The sequence below is a fragment of the Humulus lupulus genome, chromosome 6 (genome assembly GCF_963169125.1).
Source record: "Humulus lupulus chromosome 6, drHumLupu1.1, whole genome shotgun sequence".
NCBI classification, from domain to species: Eukaryota; Viridiplantae; Streptophyta; class Magnoliopsida; order Rosales; family Cannabaceae; genus Humulus; species Humulus lupulus.
The window spans coordinates 46,685,405-46,707,215 of NC_084798.1; the positions used below are offsets into that span (position 1 = coordinate 46,685,405).

General features: G+C 34.9%; 1 protein-coding gene across 1 annotated transcript; it reads right to left on the reverse strand.

The window, feature by feature from the left end:
- Nucleotides 1-19,533: 19,533 nt before the first annotated feature.
- Nucleotides 19,534-21,517, reverse strand: LOC133782136 (small ribosomal subunit protein uS4y). Its single transcript, XM_062221344.1, has 3 exons — nt 21,404-21,517; nt 20,883-21,264; nt 19,534-20,011 (listed from the first exon to the last, which is right to left on the reverse strand). Exons 1-3 carry the CDS (start codon nt 21,429-21,431, stop codon nt 19,828-19,830), a joined length of 594 nt encoding a protein of 197 aa, XP_062077328.1. The 5' UTR covers nt 21,432-21,517; the 3' UTR covers nt 19,534-19,827.
- Nucleotides 21,518-21,811: the final 294 nt, after the last annotated feature.

The following is a 21,811-nucleotide window of genomic DNA, read 5'->3' on the forward strand; positions in this document are numbered from 1 at the left end:
GGTTACAAACCTAGTTCTAAATCTTTCACAAGGTTTGTCTAGTTTTTCTATCATTCCTAATGAGATATACGAATGAGTGGCTCCCGAATCAAATAATACAGAACATATATTATTGAGGATAGAAACCTGACCTGTAACCACCTTATTGCTAGTATCAGCCTCTCCTTGGGTTAAGGCAAAAGCCCTGGCAAGAACCATCTTATCCTCCTTCTTCCCTTCTGACTTGAGCTGAGGACATTCTTTCTTTCAGTGTCCCTCTTGACCACAGTTATAACATCCTTTGGTATTTTCCCGACATTCCCCAGGATGTTTCCTTTGGCACTTAGCACATGGCGAGTACTCTACATAACCCGACCTACTTCCTCCATTATTTGTCCGTGCCCTTTTATCGCTGTCGGACTGTTTGTTGTCAGGATGCCTTTTTTCTGATCGTTGTTGTTGTTTCTGGAATGATTGTGGTTGTTGTGGCTGGACTGATTGTTGCTGTTGTGGTTGTTGTTCCGACTTGTCTGAGTTTGACCCTGTTGTCTAGGCTCAGGCTTACTGGCTTCTTCTTTACTAACGTTAGCCTGCAACCTTTCTACTTCTATTGCCATCTCTAGAACGTCGGCATAAGTAGTGTTTCCTAGGTTTGCTAACTTAACCACTAGCTCGATCTTCAGTCAAAGTCCTCTAATGAACTTAGACACCCTCAGATAGTCGGTTGGAACCATTTCCGGTGCGAACTTAGCCAATCGGTCGAACTGCCGAGCATACTCTGCCACTGATAAATTTCCTTGCTTCAGGCCACCGAACTCCTCAACTCTTCAAGCGAGTACAGCCGAATTTTATTACTTTTTGTGGAACATCTCCACAAATCGGGTCCAAGTCATAGTGGCAACATCATGCGTTTGCTGGACCAAATACCACCATATTCTGGCATCCTTCTTGAGCAAAGGCGAAACGCAAGATATGCGGTCCGCATTGCTGAGGTTCATGTGTGTCAGGATTGGCTCCACGTTTCTTAGCCATTCTTCTGCCTTGAAGGGGTTTGTAGTGCCTTCAAAGTTCGGAGCGTGCTGCTTACGGAACTGCTCATAAACTGGCTCCATGTGCTGTACCGGATATGGCGCATAATTCACCACTGGTCATCCCCCATAAGGACCAACTTGTTGGGGTGCTGAGGCCATTTGCTGTGGTTGTGGCTGCGACTGCGGCGGAGGTGGAGGCTGAGTCTGGGGCTGAGCCTATTGTCGCTGTTGCTGCAATAGTTCCTTGACTTGTTGTCGTAGTCTGGCGATCTCCGCAGTGTTGTCAGTTGGTGGCGGCGGCGCGTTGCGGCTGGCAGTAGCACGCACTCCCCTTCTGCGAACTGGAGGGGCTTCATTGTTCACCGGAGCAACATTGGAGGCATTTCCGTTGGTGCGAGTAGATCTTCGGAGCGACATCGCAGCAGAGTTCTAACAGTTTGAGAGAAACATGTCAGAACTTTACCCTAATAGGCTCTAAGGTAAAAGCTTAATCTAAACAAACATAACTCGGACCTTTTGATTATGACTTCTTATGAAAATTATATAAGTCTTCTTTATTATTAGAGTGGGTTTCTATACTTAGAAAAAAACAATCCATCTTTATTATTTCTAAGTCTGTTTCTAATCATCCTATATGACTTAATTCTCAAGCTCAAAACTCATCTTTGTTCCAAAGTTAACCATATTGAGGGAGGACTGGGATCAGTAAAATCGTTCCCACTACTATGGCCCCCTAACTCTCACCCTCACCGAACTTAGTCATTATTTATTTTATTTATTATTTATTATTATTGCGAAAGAAAATAAAACTCATACATGTTAACAAAATAACATTGATATTAATTTGGAAAAATAAAGTTTTCACTATTTACAACCATAAAAGAAAACAAATAATAAATTAAAACAAACAATGAAACCACTTATTCTAAAAATCGGGATCTTCTATATTCGATCCTTCATCTAACATATCATCATTTAACTCCTCATAGTCCTCATTATCATGTGCCTCAAAATGCACTCGAGGAAGGTTCGTAAAAATTATATTCTTTTGCTCATTTGTAAATTGAAATTCTGATTTTGAAGTGAACCTAATTAAGAGAAAATAATATCTCATTGCTACCGTTAGTTCATCTTCATCATCCATTGTTTCCCATATTTCCTCTAAGGTTGCTGTTACAGTATGATAATCTCTAAATAATCTAAATACTAAAACGTATTGCTCTGTTGCTCTCATCATGATCTGCTTAGATTCTTGTGTTGGAAATGTGCCCTGAAAGCATATGTAGTAGACATTGTTTTTATGAAATAAATAAATAAATTGAATTTGTTATGCATATATTTTATGGACTATATTATTCTGTGATAATATTAAGTAAATATAAGGAAAATTCCTAAGTTCATATATGTGATCTCGAACACGTATTGGTACGAGAGGATTGTGTTTGAGATAAATGAACTTGTATAGTTCGCAGTAAAATAAAGTTATGGAATCTTTAGATTAATTACTGCAAGTACGGTCCACTAGTATTATGAATACATGAGATCTAGATCCGGATCACTAGTGTGGTAGGACACTTTAGTGGAGGTGCTTTATATATTAGAGAATATATAGAACTGGACCAGATATGTTTATTAATACTTAGTTAAATACCGTTTCGAAGTATTAATTAAATATATCAACTGATGATCATATACAAATAGATCTTAATCCTGAAGTTACTATGAACTCCTGTTTATGTTATATGAGTTCTTTGATTCACTTGTTAGGGTCTGTTAGAATGATCAAGCTAGAAACTTTTGTTTTGGGAACTCATTAATATAGATGGCTGGGGACATAGTATATAGATATGGAATCTATGCCTTCTCGCAAGAGATTGAATAATGGTTCTCTTAAGGGTTGACTTTTGGGACTGAAAGGTTATTGAGCTCAAATTCATAATTTAGTTATGAATTAACCTTCACTAGTAGAGTCAATGGTACTTAAGGAAACAAGAGATAATTAAAAGGGTAAAACGGTAATTTTATTCCTGATTAATTATGAACTATTATTAGAGGGTCAAATTGTATGCAATGATTATATCAATGGACGCTTTATGATTATAAAGTACTCAGTAAATGAAATGTCTATAATTACAAGAGTGCAGTCTCATATTTATAGTGGAATAATCATGAGATTAATAAATTAAGATTATTTAATTAAATAGTTTAATTAATAATCTCAAATTTATTGGAGCTTAGAATTATAGGTCCATAGGTCCCCATAGCGGCTCTATCAACACTGTTCAAGGTAAGAGTTGATATGAAGGGAAAATAGTTTAAAGGCATATTTAAGAAGAAATTTGTTCTTCAGGCCAAATATGCAATTATATGATAATAGTGATTAATTAATTAATTACAAATTAGTTGTAGTTAACAAAATTAATTAATATTTAATAATTGTATAATTTTCAAAATTATATTAAATAATTAAATTAATTTCGAAATTTAATTAAATAATTAATTAATTATAATTTTTGAAATTATAATAAATTAAATATTTATTTTCGAAAATTTTGGATTTAATTAATTGGTAGAATTAATTAAATATCTTTATTTGAGTGGGAGATAATAATCTGATAAGTTCAAATTGGATTTGAATTTGAAAGATTAATATTTATTCAAATAATTAATTATATTTGATAATTAATTAAAAAGATAATTAATTTGAATTCAAATTTGAATTAGTTATCAGGTTGTTAGATCTTATCTGACAAAGTAATTTGAATAAATAATTAAATAAAAATTGAAAAACAAATTTCCCTAAAAATTAGGAAGCTACACGTTCACACACAGTCCATGGACTGTGTGTGGCGTGTAGGGCATTTTCAGGGATGGGTTTTTTCATTTTTATTTATTTAATTAATTAATTAATGGATAATTCAAAAATTAGTTTTTGGTTTTTTTTTCATTAATAGAATAATTAATTAATTAAAAAGTAAATTGTAAAATGGTTACAGATTTATATTTTAAAATTTTGAATATTTTCTTTTAAGTATGACTAATCAGAAAATTATTCAAAGAAGAAAGAGTGTGTGAGACAACTCAAAAAATTCACTCTGTGAAAAATAGAACGATAGTTTTCTCTCCCTGAAAATAAAGAACCAATTCTCAGGCCTATTCTCTTGATCTCATGTGTTGAGTACATCAAGTAGAATCACAAATAAACTATCCTTCATTCTCTAAGTGCCCACACATTTCTTGAGGTGTAGAGAACGCTTTGGAAGATCTTGGTGTGAGTACATGGGAGCGGCTTGAATAGGAAGATCGTTCTAAATACGAAAAGATAGCAATGATACTTGATAGGCTTCAAGAGGTATGAATTCTATCCTTATCTTGTTTATGATTAATGTATGTATATTAATGGATCCGCATATTTAAAGGTAGTTTAAATATGTTACAAAATTTTTTTGTTGTACACTGGGCCAACCACACCACCGTTCCGCTGCGTATTAGGAAACTCGTTCCTAACAATAGGTACCAGAGCGATCATTAATCTCTGCATACATTAATTACTGTGTGGGCATAATATGCATTCTTATGTTATTGTAATATATGTGAATGGATGGACGTATATATGATAATAGTTTATTCTTAAGGGTTGTTAATTATATGGTGTTTTGGGTTTAGGAAATGTTCTTAAAATTCTAGATGAAAAATGTAAGCCATTTTGGGGCATAGGAATTTTTGTAATTTTTAATTTTCTGTGTTAAAATTATTTGAAAAATTCTGTAAGGCCCGAGCCCCGGGTTCCGAGCCCCGAAGCCCGAGCCTCACCCAGCCGGACTGCTGCGTGCCCAGCCCCAGCGTGCTGCATGCCCAGGCTCCCTGCGCCCTTGCCCAGCGCGCACCTGCGGCCCTGCCCAGCGCGCGCCCCTGCGCCTCACTCAGCCTACGCCCCTGCGCCTCTGCCCAACGTGCTCCCTTGCGCCCCTGCGTCTGCTGCACGCCCAGCTGATGCTGCTGCACGCCCAGCTGATGCTGCTGCTCCCGTGCGCCCCTGTGTGCTGCACCCAACAGCAGCCCGTGCACTCCAACCGCATGCCCCATGCCGAGCCACCATATGCAGCCGCCCCTAGGGTTTCTAAACCCTAGGGCTTGCATCCAAAAATTGTCCATTTAAATTATGGGCTTAATTAAGTTAACCCATAATTAAAAATTGTTTTATTTTTAATTAATTGTATGAGCCCAAATTCAAATCTGGGCCTAATAACTTATCGGGCATCAAACCCAAGTTAATTATTCTTAAAATTTGTTTAAGATAATTAAAAGTTATTTTAATTCAAAATTAAATGGATAAGTGGCTTAATGGATCAAGACTACTTGTGAAGGCCCGAAGTAATAGATAGAGATCTATGTGGGAGCGGCTTGGATAGGAAGATCGTTCTAAATACGAAAAGATAGCAATGATACTTGATAGGCTTCAAGTGGTATGAATTCTATCCTTATCTTGTTTATGATTAATGTATGTATATTAATGGATCCGCATATTTAAAGGTAGTTTAAATATGTTACAAAATTTTTTTGTTGTACACTGGGCCAACCACACCACCGTTCCGCTGTGTATTAGGAAACTCGTTCCTAACATCTTGGAGATGAACAATTTCTCTGTGAAACAAACCAACCTCCGAGTGATTCTTTCTAGCACTCCTATGGTGTTTCTCGGTTCTCTAATTCTCTTTAAAGCCTTAATGGCTCGGATATCCTCATAAGTTAATGCTCTGTTCATTCTTAACTGAAAACATAAAGACTAAAATCGTTAGCTATACATATAAACATAATAACTATAACTTAAACACTTACTTGGCGGTCAGATTTGGAGCTTTGAGTGTGTGTATCGAGGAGAACTTCATGCAAATGAACCGTTGCTCTGATACCAACTATAAGGACCCAACTATTCTAGACTTTGGACCATTAATAACTACTATACATAGACACTAACCTTAAGAAGACATACATATGAAATAACCATAACTTTATTAAAAATTGTAAAGCAAAGGCTAAATACATAAAAATTCGGTTAGGATATGGGATCCCATTGTTTTGAAAATAAATCAAAACATAACTTAAATAAATTGGTTACAAAATTAAGTGCGGAAAATACATAGAAAATATGATTAAAAGACTTAAACAACTTCATCGTCGAATCGTACGCGCAGTCCATCGATTTCCATTCTCCCTCAATACACATCCCCAAGCTGCCAAGAACCTTCCCGCCGCCATAACTATTTTCCTGCACATATAAAACATAAAGGAATGAGCCTAATGCCCAGCAAGGAAAATCTACTACAAGCATGAACATAATCAAATACTATAACACATATCGTAATTCTAACCCATGTACATGGTGACTATTGGGGTTTGCTAACTAAGCAACTATAATCCTCGAACTATAATGAGGTTTGCTTAGTTAAGCAACTATAAGCCCCAAAAACAAATAACTATTGGGGTTTGCTATATAGCAACTATAAGCCCCAAAACATAAATGTGATAGGGTTGCTATATAACAACTATAAGCCCCAAGCATACATATATTATAACACATAGAAACATATTATAGCATAATCATAACACTTTTTATATACACATATATTACATAAGAACTAACCTATTTTCCTTACCAAATTACTGGGATGATGAGAACAAGGTCGGGATTTTGGAACACTCCTAAAAGCCATAATTGAGAAAGGTGAGTATTCTAAAAGAAAAGATGAAAAGAATGAACTACACCATCAAAAAGCTACTTACCAACAAGAAATCTCAAGTTCAAAAAATTTAGATGCCTATCCAAGAATAGAGAAGATTTGTTAGGAATTGAGTAGAAAAACTATAAGAACAATACAGAAAGAAACTAGAATTAGGAATACCTTGAATGCTTCTATGACCGAACTACACTTGGAAACCGAAATATACTATAAACCTTACTTCCCAAGTGTTTAATAAGCTTATAATGATTAAGCTTATAACCCCAACCCAAGTGTTTAACATGTTAAAGTAACCTAGCAGCTTGTAGGCTCTGAACTCAGCTTGATGAATGAAGAAATGACTGGGTACTAGGTCCTATTTATAGAGTTCAAGAATGAAAAGATCTTTATTTAGCTTGAATAAAATAATAGCTTTTTAATTGAAAAACATTTGAATAATTGTTCAGTAGAGGTTGAAGACTCGGTCAAAAAGATTCTAGACTTTATCAAGAGGTTAAGGATTAAAATGAGCTCGGTTTCAAAATCATTTGAAAATACAGCCCTAGAGCAGATATATCGCCTACCATAGGCGATATATCACCTGGGCTCATATGCCCGAGGCTCGTCGAGGTGGTCGTGCGAAGCTATGTGTTTTTTCGTATCCCCGTATGGCGATATATCGCCCCCTAGAGCTGCGATATATCGGCATACGCTGAAATATTATACACGTAATTACACTTTTTCAGCCTAATTTGAATTGAGTAAACAGCCTTGACTAAGTCATTTAACGATTTCAAAGTTGCTGGCAGACCCTAGGATTTTCAAATATTACTCTTAATAAACTATTCCTCAAAAATACTTAATTGTTCATTAAACATACACATGACAAGTGTCATTACCTTATTGGGTCTATCTAAACCTTATAGTATAATAATTATCATCTTCATAATCAGTCATATTAATCAAACCTTAGGTTATAATTAATATTCTTAAACTATAGGTTATACTTATAAAATCTACAAGTGTTACTATGAGTGTCCAACTAAGTCCCGGCTTGAACCAAAATCCATAGTAAAAAACATACTATAACTACTACTAGCTCTTACTATTACTACTTCTACTATCTAACTAGCTAAGTAAAGTTCTTGGACTCTACAGGTTGACACCACTCATGTCGTGCCAGTGGGACCAGAGGAGACCAGATTAGTCTGTGAGTTCCTGAATGTGTTTCCAGTAGATTTACCAGAGTTGCCTCCACACAGAAAGATTGAATTTGTGATAGAATTGGCACCAGGGACGGAGCCAGTGTCTAGAGCACCTTACACAATGGTCCCAGCAGAGTTGAAAGAACTGAAAGTATAGCTGCAGGAGCTATTGGACTTGGGTTTTATCAAACCTAGTTTTTCACCATAGGGTGCACCAATTCTGTTTGTGAAGAAGAAGGATGGTTCTTTGAGGATGTGCATTAATTATAGAGAACTGAACAAGTTAACAATCAAGAACAAGTATCCTCTGCCAAGGATAGATGATCTGTTTGACCAGTTACAGGGAAAGATGGTATTCTCAAAGATAGACCTTCGATCTGGTTATCATCAACTAAAGGTCAATGAGGGAGATATACCGAAGACTGCTTTTCACACTAGATATGGGCATTATGAGTTCTTATTCATGTCCTTTGAATTAACTAATGCCACAGCTACTTTTATGGATATGATGAATAGAGTGTTCAAGGATTATTTGGACTAGTTTGTGATCGTCTTCATCGATGATATTCTGGTTTATTCTCAGTCAGAGTCTGAGCATGTACAGCATCTGAGGTTGGTTCTACAGAGACTGAGGGAATACAGACTGTTTGCAAAGTTCAAGAAATGTGAGTTCTAGTTATCTCAAGTAACTTTCCTTGGACACATTGTGAGTAAGGAGGGGATTAAAGTGGACCCAGCCAAGATTGAGGCGGTCAGGGATTGGCCAAGGCCAAAGAATGCTTCAGAGGTTAGAATTTTCCTTGGGTTGGCAGGATATATAGAGGTTTCGTGGAAGGGTTCTTAAAGATTTCCACTTCATTGACTAAGCTGACATGCAAGAATCAGAGATTTGTGTGGTCAGACAAGTGTGAGAATAACTTCCAGGAACTGAAGCAGAGGTTGATTACAGCTCTTGTTCTGAGTCTTCCGACAGATCAGGAGAATTTTGTGATATACTGTGATGCCTCACATCAGGGTTTGGGTTGTGTTTCGATGCAGTCAGGGAAGGTGATTGCTTATGCCTCACATCAGGGTTTGGGTTGTGTTTTGATCCACTCATGATTTAGAGTTGGCGGCTGTGATCTTTGCATTAAAGGTATGGAGGCATTACGTTTATGGGGAGAAGTGTGAGATTTATACTGACCATAAGAGCCTAAAGTACTTCTTCACACAGAAAGACTTGAATATGAGACAAAGGCGTTGGCTGGAGTTAGTAAAAGATTACGATTGTGAGATACTAGCAGATGCTTTAAGTCGGAAGGGTCCCGGAAAGATTTTCAGTGCGAGGCTGATATCTAGATCATTAGCAGAGGATATGACCCGAGCTAGTATAGAGTTACTGGTGGGCCAGTTGGCCAACATTACGCTACAATCTACGCTGTTGGAGAGAATCAAGGAAGGTCAGTTGGGTGATCCACAGCTGATCAAGATTAAGGAGGATGTTTTAGCTGGAGTGTCCAAAGATTATTCAGTGTCAGACATGGGTTTGTTGAGATACAAAGGTCGGATATGTGTTCCGTTAGACACTGTTATGAGGCGAGAGATTCTGGATGAATCTCATACTACTCCTTACTTTTTTCTTCCAAGCACCATGAAGATGTATCAGGATGTAAGATCACTGTATTGGTGGCCTGGGATGAAGATGGATGTGGTAAAGTATGTGGCTAAGTGGTTGACATGTCAGTAGGTCAAGGCTGAGCATCAGAGGCCAACAGGGCTATTACAGCCTCTGGATATCCCAGAGTGGAAATGAGAGGACATCATGATGGATTTCGTGGTGGGGTTACACAGGGCTGTAGGTCAACATGATTCAATATGGGTTATTGTGGATCACTATACCAAGTCAGCTCACTTCTTACCAGTGAGGACTACCTAAACAGTTGACCAGTACGCAGATCTCTATGTGAGAGAGATCGTGCGCCTCCATGGAGCATCGAGATCGATCATGTCAGATCGGGACCCCACATTCACTTCCAAGTTTTGGGGGAAGTTTGTAGAAGGCCATGGGTACACAATTGAAGTTCAGTACTGCTTATCATCCTCAGATAGATGGACAATCAGAGAGGACGATCCAGATATTAGAAGACATGCTGCAAGCATGTGTACTAGACTTTGGTGGGTCCTGGAGTAAGTATCTACCTTTGCTAGAGTTTTCCTACAATAACAACTATCAGTCGACCATTGGGGTGGATCCTTATGAGATGTTGTATGGTAGGAAATACAGATCTCCTATTCATTGGGATGAGACAGGAGAAAGGAGATACTTGGGTCCTGAGGCAGTTCAGAGGACCAATGATGCCATTGAGAAGATTAGAGCTTGGATGCTCGCTTCTCAAAGTAGACAGAAAAGTTATGCAGATCCCAAATGCATGAATGTGGAGTTCCAAGTGGGAGACTATGTTTTCCTTAGAGTCTCTCCATGGAAAGAGGTGAGGCGATTTGGGAAGAAGGGCAAGCTGAGTCCTAGATTTGTAGGTCCATTTGAGATCCTGGAGAGGATTGGTCAGGTGGCCTATAGGTTGGCCTTACCACCGGCATTGTCGGTCATGCATAACGTATTTCATATCTCAGCTCTTCGAAGGTATGTATCAGATGTGACTCATATTTTGAGTTACAAGGATCTTGAGCTTGAGGCAGATCTCTCCTATGAGGAACAACCAGTCCAGATACTAGACAGAAAGGACAAGATCCTGAGGAATAAAACTATACCTTTGGTTAAGGTATTATGGAGGAACAGCAAGGTCAAGGAAGCAACCTGGGAGTTGGAGTCAGATATGTAGAGTCAGTATCCCGAGCAGTTCAGGTAAATTTCGAGGACGAAATTTCTATGATGGGGATAGTTGTAACGTCCCAAATTCCTTAATGTGACTTAATGCTTGGATTAGGGGGCCAGGAGGTCCATAATTGATTTAATATATAATTATGTGATTATATGCATGATTATGTGAGTTATATTATTATATAATGATAATTGCATGCATGTGGGCCCACTTCTTATTAGAAGGGCATTTTCGTAATTTTGGCCCGTTAAGGGTGCATTTGTATATTTATGTACATGTATATGATATATGGGTGAGACCACATTATTATGTGGATATATTTGGATTATTCGGCATGAGACGATCCTAGGAAGCAAGTTAGCAGTTTGGTCATAACGGAGTCAAATATCGGGCTCGGGGCGAGCCTAAGGGTAATTTGGTAAATTAGGACATTACCGGGATTGGATAATGGGGAAAATTGTTTGGTAATTATTTAAGGATATAGCGGGAATTGTAGGACATTAATTATAATTAACGGGATAGACGAGAAATGACAGTTTTACCCTTGGGTGGCTGAGAAGAAAATTAATTGACCTAGGGGCATTTTGGTCTTTTGACCATGGGATAGACTTAAGGCTGGCTGGTTGTGGAAGCTTAAGGCAAAAACAGAGTAACTTTCTTTCCTCTCTCACGATTACTTCTGTCTCTCTTCCTCTCGGAATGGTGTTTAAGGCTAAGTGGAGATTGAAGCTTGGGGATCAAAGCTTGAGGGTTTATGGTTGTGATCAGTAGCTGAAGGAGATTCAATTATGTGCTTAAGGTAAGGATTTCAATTTGATTTTTTGGTTTAATCTGTTTTTAAGGTTAGTTTAAAGCTTTGGATTATTGATTGTAGAACTAGGTATTTGGTGTAGTTTTAAGAGGTATAAAGTTTGGGTTTTGATGAGGTTGAGGTATAGATGAGGTTTTGGGGTTAAATTATAAGTTTGGATGGTGTTTGGGTTGGTTTTGAAGTTTGGAATTAAGATGAAAACGCAGGGGAGAAAACCAGAAATTTCTGGTCTGTCGAACTGGCGCCCCAGAGCAAGTTTGGCGCCCCAGCTCTAGGCAGGGGAGAGCTCGAGTGCTCTATGACTTAGGGAAGCGCCCCAGTGCTACCCATGGGCACCCCAACGCTATGTATATTTTAGAAAAATCCATTTTTAGGGCTTGGGAGGACTTTGGGGGCTCGGAGGACGGTTCCACCACCCCGTTTGGGTGGATTGGAAGTCCTGAGAGCACAGGAGTGGTCCCGGAGTTTGTTTTTAAGGATTGAATCTTATGAGATTATTTTATTTGGTTATGATTAGGTTACCGCTAAGGGCCTGAGGTCAGCATCGCACTCAAGGGTTGTTCTTAAATTATTTTATGCTCGAGTCTGAGGTAAGAAAACTGCACCCAGTATGTGACATGCATGGTTATTGACGAGGCATGTTGAGTGTTCTATATATGGACATTGATTGCATTGTAAATGCATAGCAACTTTGCTTACTTGTGAATGGCACTGACTTGTTAGTCAGAGAACAACATTGGTGTTTAGTATTGGTCGTGAAGCTTTGACTTCACGACCCAAATGATATTGGCTTATGAGTCAAGAACAACATTAATGTGTTTTACACAGGCCCAAATGATTAGATCTAATCAACATGAGCATTAAATGCTTGACCGACCCTAAGGTCAAAGAAAACTAAAGCGTTGGTCTAGTCTAAAGGCTAGTTACTTAGATGACCTGTCACATGGCTTAGGGTGCGAAGCCCCAGAGTGTGACTCATTAGTCACCTATCCAGAGAGTGACTCATTAGTCACCTACCCAGGGAGCGACTCATTAGTCTCCTATCTTGAATGATTACATGATCATTTATTGATATTACATACATGCAGTAATAAGTTTTCTTACTGAGCCTTGGCTCACGGGTGCTATGTGGTGCAGGTAAAGGAAAAGAAAAGCTCACCCAACCTTGAGTGGAGAGCTTAGGTGGTGATGTGTACATATGCAGCCGCTTGACCACCACGACCAAGGTGTTTCTCAGAGGAACTAGGGTTTAACCTTATTTTTGCCGCTTAGGTCGGCGGGTTGTAACTTTTATACTGTAATGACCATTTTGGATTATAAATAACTTTGTAAACACTTTTATGGGCCCATGTACAGTTAAACATTTTAAATAAAATATATCCATTCCTTTTGATCAAGATTTTTACCTGGCCTATTAATAACACCTAGATGTATGTTTATAGCCTAATGACTCATTTAGCGAGTTAAGCACTGTTTAAAGTCCACAGTAACGGTATTGGAGTAATCAGGGCGTTACACATAGTATATAGATTTTTTAGTAATAATATTGTAAGTTTTGTTGGTATATTATTTTTCAACTCACTATATGTTTTTTGTGGTATAATATATCATTGTTTTTTTAGATAATATTTAGGTTCTATCTTGTTATATGTAATGTTTTGGGGTTTTATGCCCTAATTAAAACTCAATTTCTTTGTAATCTCATTTATTATCAATAAAATAATAGAAATCAATTTTTGACTTGGTCAATCACTTTGCTTGCATATTTTATTTTCATGATTATTTGTTTAATATAAACTTCTATTAAATCCCGAGCATGTAGCTAATTATATTTATAGTGACGTAATCACAGTGGAATATAAATATGATTATATGTTCAAACATAAGTTAGTTATAAGATTAGTCAGTGCACAAGATTTACACTGACTTGCCAATCTATGATATGATCTACTTACACATTGTAGTGTTATGTTCTTTCCAGAACATTAGAAAAGTAGATAAGATCAGATGTATTTGTTACATCAGACTGGACCGATATTGACAGTAGAAAGGATATGTAAACATATCGTTATTATCTATTCTAGTCATATCATATAGTTGACCATAGGTCAATTCAATCTCAATTATGAGTGGTATTCTAACTGATTGTATTATTTGAGTTCTTTGACTTGTTCATTACCAGTTTATCCTACGGACTAGCCCATACTTATATTTTGGTAACTCGGTAGTATAATTGAGTGGGGGTGTTAAGCATAGATATGAACATCTATAGCTTCTGATGAAGAAGTAAAATAATGGTTTCCTTTTAGTTTGGTTCGAGGTGTTAAATGATAGAGACTTCATTTCAGTAATTAAATTAGTTTATTGAAATATCATTTACAAGGAACTAAGTGTTTTAAGGATAAAATACAATGAGGGGTATAACGACATTTTAGTCCCATCTCATCATAGACCATCTATAGAGGATTGAGTGATAATTATGGTTGTAACAATGGATAAACAATAACGTATCTATATTGCTTATAGAGCGTTCTATGAATTCACAAGTGCAATTCCTAGTCTTTAGTGGAGTCACGATGAATTAATAAGTTACTAAATTTATAATAACTTATTGGAGCTTGATTTCATAGGCACATGGTCTCCACTGTACCTTTAAAAAAATCATCTAGATAGTCTCAATTAATTTATGTAATTATCAATTAGAATTATCAAAGTTAACCAGGTCAATTTTGGATAGTTTCATAGAGTTATACAATTTAGAGAAGAAAAGAGATTTTAGGGCAGATTTATTAATTAAGACAAATTGGTGTCTAAATTAATAAATAAGTTTAAATTATAAATAATTAATTTGATAAAGGATTTCAATAATTATTTAATTAATTAATCAATAGAACATAATACATGCATTAATTTTAAGTCCAACAGGCTTATAATTAAATGAAAAATTTCACGGGCCTAAAGCTCATGAGAATTTAGACCTAATGGTCGATATTATCTATTATTTTATTGATTTTATAATTAAATAAATGACATAATTGAGAATATAAAGGAATGCTAAATGAGAGTTGAAAACACATATTTTAGATGATCAAAACATCTAGTTTTGATGCTCTAGGTTTTTTAGACTCTCTCTACAACATAAGTCATTTTCTAACCTTCAATATTCTCTTCTCTTTTTCTTCTTTTTGTATCTATCTCATGTGTTGAGAATTTTTTACTCTATTCTAGGTGATTCTAAGGATATTTTGGAAGGCTGTGAAGAAATTTGAAGATCGGTTCAGTTTCTTGGTGATACCCTGCGACAGAAATGATTCAAGAGTTAGGAAAACTGAAGGAATGACTAATACATTCTGATGCGTATAATGTAAGTGTTCTTATCATTATTATTTTTTTAAAATTCAATTGTAGAAACATGTTTTAGGTTGTCTTATATTAATTTGTTTAATATAAGATTTACATGAAAATAAACGAGATCTTGTATAAGTTTTCCAAACATAATGGTGGTATATAATTTTGTTAGCATGGTATATACATTATAATTGTGGTCTATCATTTTATTAGCATGATATATACATTTTAATGGTGGTATATAATTCTCTTGTTATCTATATTTTTTGAGTAATTTTTTTTTCATTTTTTAAGTGTTGATATATTGTTTTTCAACTCAGTATATATGTTTTTTTGTGGTAGGATATATTATTTTTTTAGATGATATTTAGTTTATATCTTGTAATATATAATGGTGATATATATTTTTATTAGTATAATATATTCATTTTAATGGTGGTATATAGTTTTGTAGCATGATATATACATTTTTTGAATAATAATATTCCAGTTTTATTTTTGTTAAAATAGTATATATAATTTTATTATCATGGTATATTGATTTTTTTTCTTATGGTACATAAAATACTATGGTACATATAGTATATATGTATAATAGCATGATATCTATTTGTTGTACTATAATATATCATGTTAATTTAATTATATACCATAATTTAAAAAAAAAACAAAATCAATTGCTATGATATAACAATAAAGAAATTTGATATATTATAGAATAAAAAATGTATATATCGTGTTTTCAATAGTTAAAAAACATGTAATCTTTATATAATATTAATCATACAATTTTGATATACCATCCCACAGAAAATATATACAATAGTTGAAAAATGATATACCAACAATCCATAAAAAATGAAAAAAAAATCAAATAACTTTAAAATAAAAACTAGTTAAACAAAACTAATATACATATATCATAATATTAAAATATTTAGAATGAAATATGTTGGCTGTCTTTTTCGCTATCAACATAATCTAAGAATTTGACAGAAACTAGAAGAAAATAACACATGGGTTTTACGTGGTTCAAGCTATAAAAGAACCACAGTCTATGAGTCTTTGGTATTAGTGAGTTTGAAGCTTGTTTTAGCCAGCTTCAATGGAGTCTTAGACAACGTATATATTGATCTAAGTTTACAATGCTTAACTACCCAAAGTTCTGAATCATTTACAAGATGATATCCCATCCCTATTTATAGAGGTCTGGCTCATTAATACCCTTAATGGACAGTTAATATAACATTCCCCATTATTTGGGGTGTAAAATACTAATTAATTACATAAGGATGCACTAATAAAGCCCATGGGCCCATGCAGATTGCACGAGGCCCATTTGTAGAAAGTTGCCTACTAACTTTATGGGGAACATGTATCTAATCATGTCAGGATACGACACACATTCACCCATGTCAGGCGGCGTTGTAGGAGATTCTGATTGTTGAGTGTATAATCTCGACACCACTACTCGAGGCTCACCAAAAGTTATTAGATGATCTTCTGGTGGGCCACAACTGTGGCGACTGATACCTGACAGTTACTCCAGGTCCGAGGATAAGAATCCTAGACCTGGGGGGTTGGCGAATGAAGAGAGCGAGGACCACCTAAATGGTCCTCAGGGCACGACCTTACTTGAAGACACCCACGCCTTGGAGACAAGTCACTAGACATGGCCTCGCCTGGAGACATCCACGTCTCGAGGACAGACTTTGGGGCGTGACCTCACTTGGAGACATCCTCGTCTAACTAGATCATAGCATGAAACCTTACTAGCTCTCGAGGAGCTTAATTACTCCTGTAATGAATGTCACGTGTCGTCTGGTGAAAACACAGACAATAGAATAGTATCAATGTAATTTTCTAAATGACATATTTGGTAATATAGAAGGTGGTTATGCTATTTTACTACAAAACTGAAAGTATTGACATTTACTTATTTTCATACACCGTTAAGTCATTTTGTACCAAATCCCGAATACTATTCTCACGTCAATAGTTTGAACTATTTCTCCATACCTGTATAAATTTGAATTGAGGGAAGCTTTTTAATTTCCAATTTACAAATCAGATAATTATTTAAAACTAAGGGCCTAAACTAAATGTAAATAGTATAAACTCGATAATATAAGATAATTCTATTATGTTGGCGTACAAAACGCCGTGGCCCTACAACTTTTTTAAAGTAAGTAATTGGGATTGGGACCTTACCCCACGTGATTATAACAACTGTCACACAGATTTGGACACGTGTGCAGTTGTATAATTTCTAATATTTGTACTGAGTTGTTTTAATGGGGCGTGCATTGTTTTAAGGAAAATCCTTCTCATCGAAACAGCGGAACACAGAACATAAACCCTTCGTCGAATAATAAAGCCCCACCACCATCTATGCCTCCACAGGTACGTAAATAACATCTAGCCCTATAAATCTTCTACCACACACCCAACCAATGTAGGAGATCAGTAACCCCAAATTTTAGGTCGACAAAAACAAAAATATAAAACCCTCGATTCTAACTACTAATATCCAATTAATTACTTAAAAGAAAAAACAAAAATAAATACTACCCGAAACTCTACCTTCAATTCTCCATGATTGGCCATGATTGCATCCAAAAGTTAAAGCTCCAAACAGCTCGCAATTAGAAATCAATTTCTGAAATCTCACATTCACTTGAGATGGAACCCTTCTTTCACGATGGGTTTCTTTGAAGACAGCGGCTACTTTAAAGACGGAACCCCTAAATTTAATTTAAAACATTTTGAAATTATACAACCACACACGTGTCCAAATCTGTGTGACAGTTTTTATAATCATGTGGGGTGTAAGTTCTAATTACTCTGATTACTTGCGTCTGCATATTAGAAATCTCCAATATAACTATTTATTTAAATCACAAAAAAAAATCCAAAAATTTAAATTGATACTCATTTCATTTAGTTAAGGATTTTTTCCCCAATGTTTCCTTGTTATATGTTGGTTAATGCCTGCATTATTTCAGACAAATTATAGAACGGGCATAGTTATATCATTAACCTACAATGAAAGTTGTAATAATTAAATAATCATCTACCATTCCTATCTCCCAATTAGAGTATCTTGAAGGTCAAACTCCAATGAGAGCCAGTAAAATTAGTATTCATTGAAGAATAATGTTATTTAGCCCACTCGGTTTTTGTAGCTTTGATTAAGTTACTTGTCCGAATACTAAACATAACACAGACAAGATAAAAAATGCGAGGTGAGAAAAAAATTTCAACGATAGCGTGGGAGTAAGAGATTAATAGTGAAAGAAATAAGATGTAAACTTGGAAAAGAAAATCTAAATCAAAAGGCATGAGAACGTAATGTAGTGCCCCATTATTTGATTTATGAGATGCTTCGTAGATAACATCTTTAAACCAAATTATGAGGCGATTCATACTAAAGCAGTAACACTAGATATATACGTATATGGAAGACTTCTCAATGGTTAGTACCCATAAATGGGTACTAATAATTATAATGATGTGGCAACATAGTGACTTGGTATAGCAAGTCACTAACATGTAAATTTTTTTTTTCAATATTAATTTTGAATTTAGTTATTGTTTTTTGCCATAATTAATTATGTATTCAACCAATGAGAAACACTAGTTATATTTAAAAATTGACATACATTTAAAAAATGAAAAAATTTACAATATTATATTTTCATAAAAAATACATATTTTTCATCAAGTAACCCTTCCAAAAATTTGAAAAAATCAAAATTTATATATAAAAATATTCATTAACAACTATAAATATGAACTATTGATCTTAATCAAATTATTAATATTAAAGTAACCATCTATGGTTAGTAACCATTAAGAGTGCACCCATAGATATATATGTATATCTATTATATATAAAAAGTGTGTAGATAACGAAAATTCTTGGTTTTAACGGTTTTTTATTTTTTTAATGTTAACTTTAACAGAATATTCTTATATCTAACATAAATTAAATAAAATAAATAATTAAAAAATTTAAGATAAGATAATTTTTAGATATTTTACGATGATAATTATTTAAAAATAATAAATAATTAAACAAAATAAAATATGATATTTTTAAGATATTTTACAATGATAATTATTTAAAAATAATAAATGATTAAACAAATTAAAATATAATATTTTTTTATATATTCTACAACGATAATTATTTAAAAATAATAAAATCATACATTTTATAACTTAAATAAAATTTAATTAAACTTAAACTCACTTGTTAGAATAATATCATATTAAATATATAATATAATCTAATGTGAATTAGTAACAAATTGCTTTTTTTTTTAAAACTAGCCAGAAACTTAAATTTAAAATACACGTATAATATTTAATATTACATCAAACATATAATATATAATCTCTTGTTGTCACTCCCAAATTTAAAAACTAGAACAATCATAAACTTAAATAAAAATAAATAAATTCTTTAATTAAAATAAAATATTTATTTCAAAATTTATATGACATTAATATAAATTTAATAAAAATAATTAATAAATTCTATAAATAAAACTAAGCAATTGTTTGTATCTAGTATATATATATATATATACCTAAGCAGTAACTACACCACGAACATATCAAAATATTTTGTAATATATAGGTGTCTAACATCATCAAAAACTGAAATAAAAAAGAGCATGAGAATGTTTAGTAATGGGTGTCTAAAATCATCAACAACTGAAATAAAGTCTCAATATGATCTAAGAAGCCATCTAGTTATCAAATTGTAAAAGAAGAAAAAAAGATTAGAGCACAGCAAGCAAAACTTCCTATGATCATAACATGTTCTATGATAGTTGACAAAAACCACAAAATTTAACGGAGAAAGATAATCTTGGACAAAAAACTCACTTAGGACCCCTATGATCTTCACTCTTCGTCTTCCTCATCTCCATCTCCACCAGCAGCCTTCTTGGCAGCTGCCTTTTGGTTCTTTCGCTTCACTCGGCCAGGGCGACCACCTCCGAAGGGACTCGTGAGAGAGAAATCAATGTGCTTCTGTGAGTCAACCCTCACCATGAATGAGGGGATGTTGACTACCTGCCTCCCAACTCTGAGAAAAACAATCGTAACCAAATTATATTTGTGCACAATAAGCCAATCTAGATAAAAACCAACTAAGTATTACAGGTGCAAAAGAAACCAATTGGGATACCAGTAATTCAAGTTACTAATTAAAAATCAAATTTCACAAATCATTCCATTGGGTTGAAATCGAATAATAGTTAACGCTGTGACATAGACCACTAAATACACCACCAACGATAAGTCATCCACAAAATGAAATATGTAACGACTTAGAGAAGATAGGCCAAAACAAATTCAATCAAGCAAATAATAAAGAATGCATACAAAACCAGCAACTGAACTGAATTAAATATATAGGAAGCAAAGCTCAATGGAATTCGCATAATTTCTTAGGGAGAAACAAGCAATGTGAAAAAGAAAAAACAAGGCAAAAGCATCTTATTCATTTGCAAGCCAAATATACTAGACAATCTATTCATTCTCCAATGAACCTAGTTCCACTTTGCAACACATGACAAATAAAGGGTGCCAAAATTTACCCCAAAATTGAACTAAACAACAAAGAAGTAACGTCTTTTATGAAAGACAAGGGGTGCACAATGACCTTCCATTTCAGCAAATGACTGAAAAATGTGGGCATACATCGATGATCATGATGACGATATTCGCCTAAATTCAGCCAAATATTGAACTCAATTACTCAAATAAGCATAAAAGACTAGACAGAGACACTGAGCATAGGTTTGATATAGAGAGACTTAACGATAGAAGTTCAATTATACATTGCCACACTATCTCAACTAGTTTCCCAACAAATAATTCTAAGAAAAAAGTCGGAGATTCGTATTTAAATCTGAAGCATAGCAAAAAATATGCTAGGATGTCGATGTTAATACCTAATGTGCCTTTGCCTGATAAGAACTCGGGCATGGTGGATGGACTTAGCCATACCGGACTTGAAGACAAGGGTCTGAAGACGACGCTCCAAAAAGTTCTCGACAGTCAGAGCGAGAACGTAATCGAGCTTGTTCTGGCTCTCATCCAACAACCCGTATCTGTTCATCCTCCTCAGAAGGGCTTCTCCCTCGAAAATCCGACGTGGGTTTTTCTCGTCGAGGGTCAGAAGCATTCTAGCATTGTTACGGATTCGGCTCAACACATACTGAACCCTCCATAGCTCTCTCTTGCACCGCAGACCATACTCTCCAACGAGCTTCAGCTCAGCGTCCAAACGCTCCTTCTCGTAAGGGCGTCTCGGCTTCTTAAAGGTTTTACCATCTACACAGCACAGCACAAATCAAATTAAACCAAAAATTTCCCTTACGATTCAAATCAATGTTGATCAAATCAAGAAATGAAATACAAATCAAATCAATCAGAAAAATTAAAATGCAATTGCAGAAGAAGAAATACTTACAATTCCTGTAAAAATTGACATGCACCATGGTTCTTGGCCTGAGGTGAGGTACCCTTCTCAGTTCTCAACCTTCAATTTCAGGAGGCCGTTTTGGATGGTTTCTGTAAGCTATATATTCCCTGTATTATTTTTTCTTAAACCCTAATCACTTTTGGGCTGTCTAAAAGCCCATATTCATTGAAGGTACTGGGCCTTCCTTTGGCCCAATGAATACTCCAGCCGAAGTCACCCATACTTGGAAATAGAGAAAAGTTGAAAAATAATCATTTTATTAGTAAAAAATATGGATTTTATGTTATTACTGTGAAAAATATGGAGATTATACATTTTCTAATTTGTATGAGAAAAATTAAAGAAAAATTATTAGAGAAAAAAACAAAGTATGAGAAACACAATTACTAGCTAACT

Bases quoted from the DNA above. Each gene is read 5' to 3' on its own strand.
- LOC133782136 (XM_062221344.1), bottom strand. From the start codon at position 21,431: ATGGTGCATGTCAATTTTTACAGGAATT. The intron at 21,265-21,403 runs GTAAGTATTTCT...TGTGCTGTGTAG, and splicing joins TGTCAATTTTTACAGGAATT to ATGGTAAAACCTTTAAGAAG. The intron at 20,012-20,882 runs GTATTAACATCG...TGTTTTTCTCAG, and splicing joins ATCAGGCAAAGGCACATTAG to AGTTGGGAGGCAGGTAGTCA.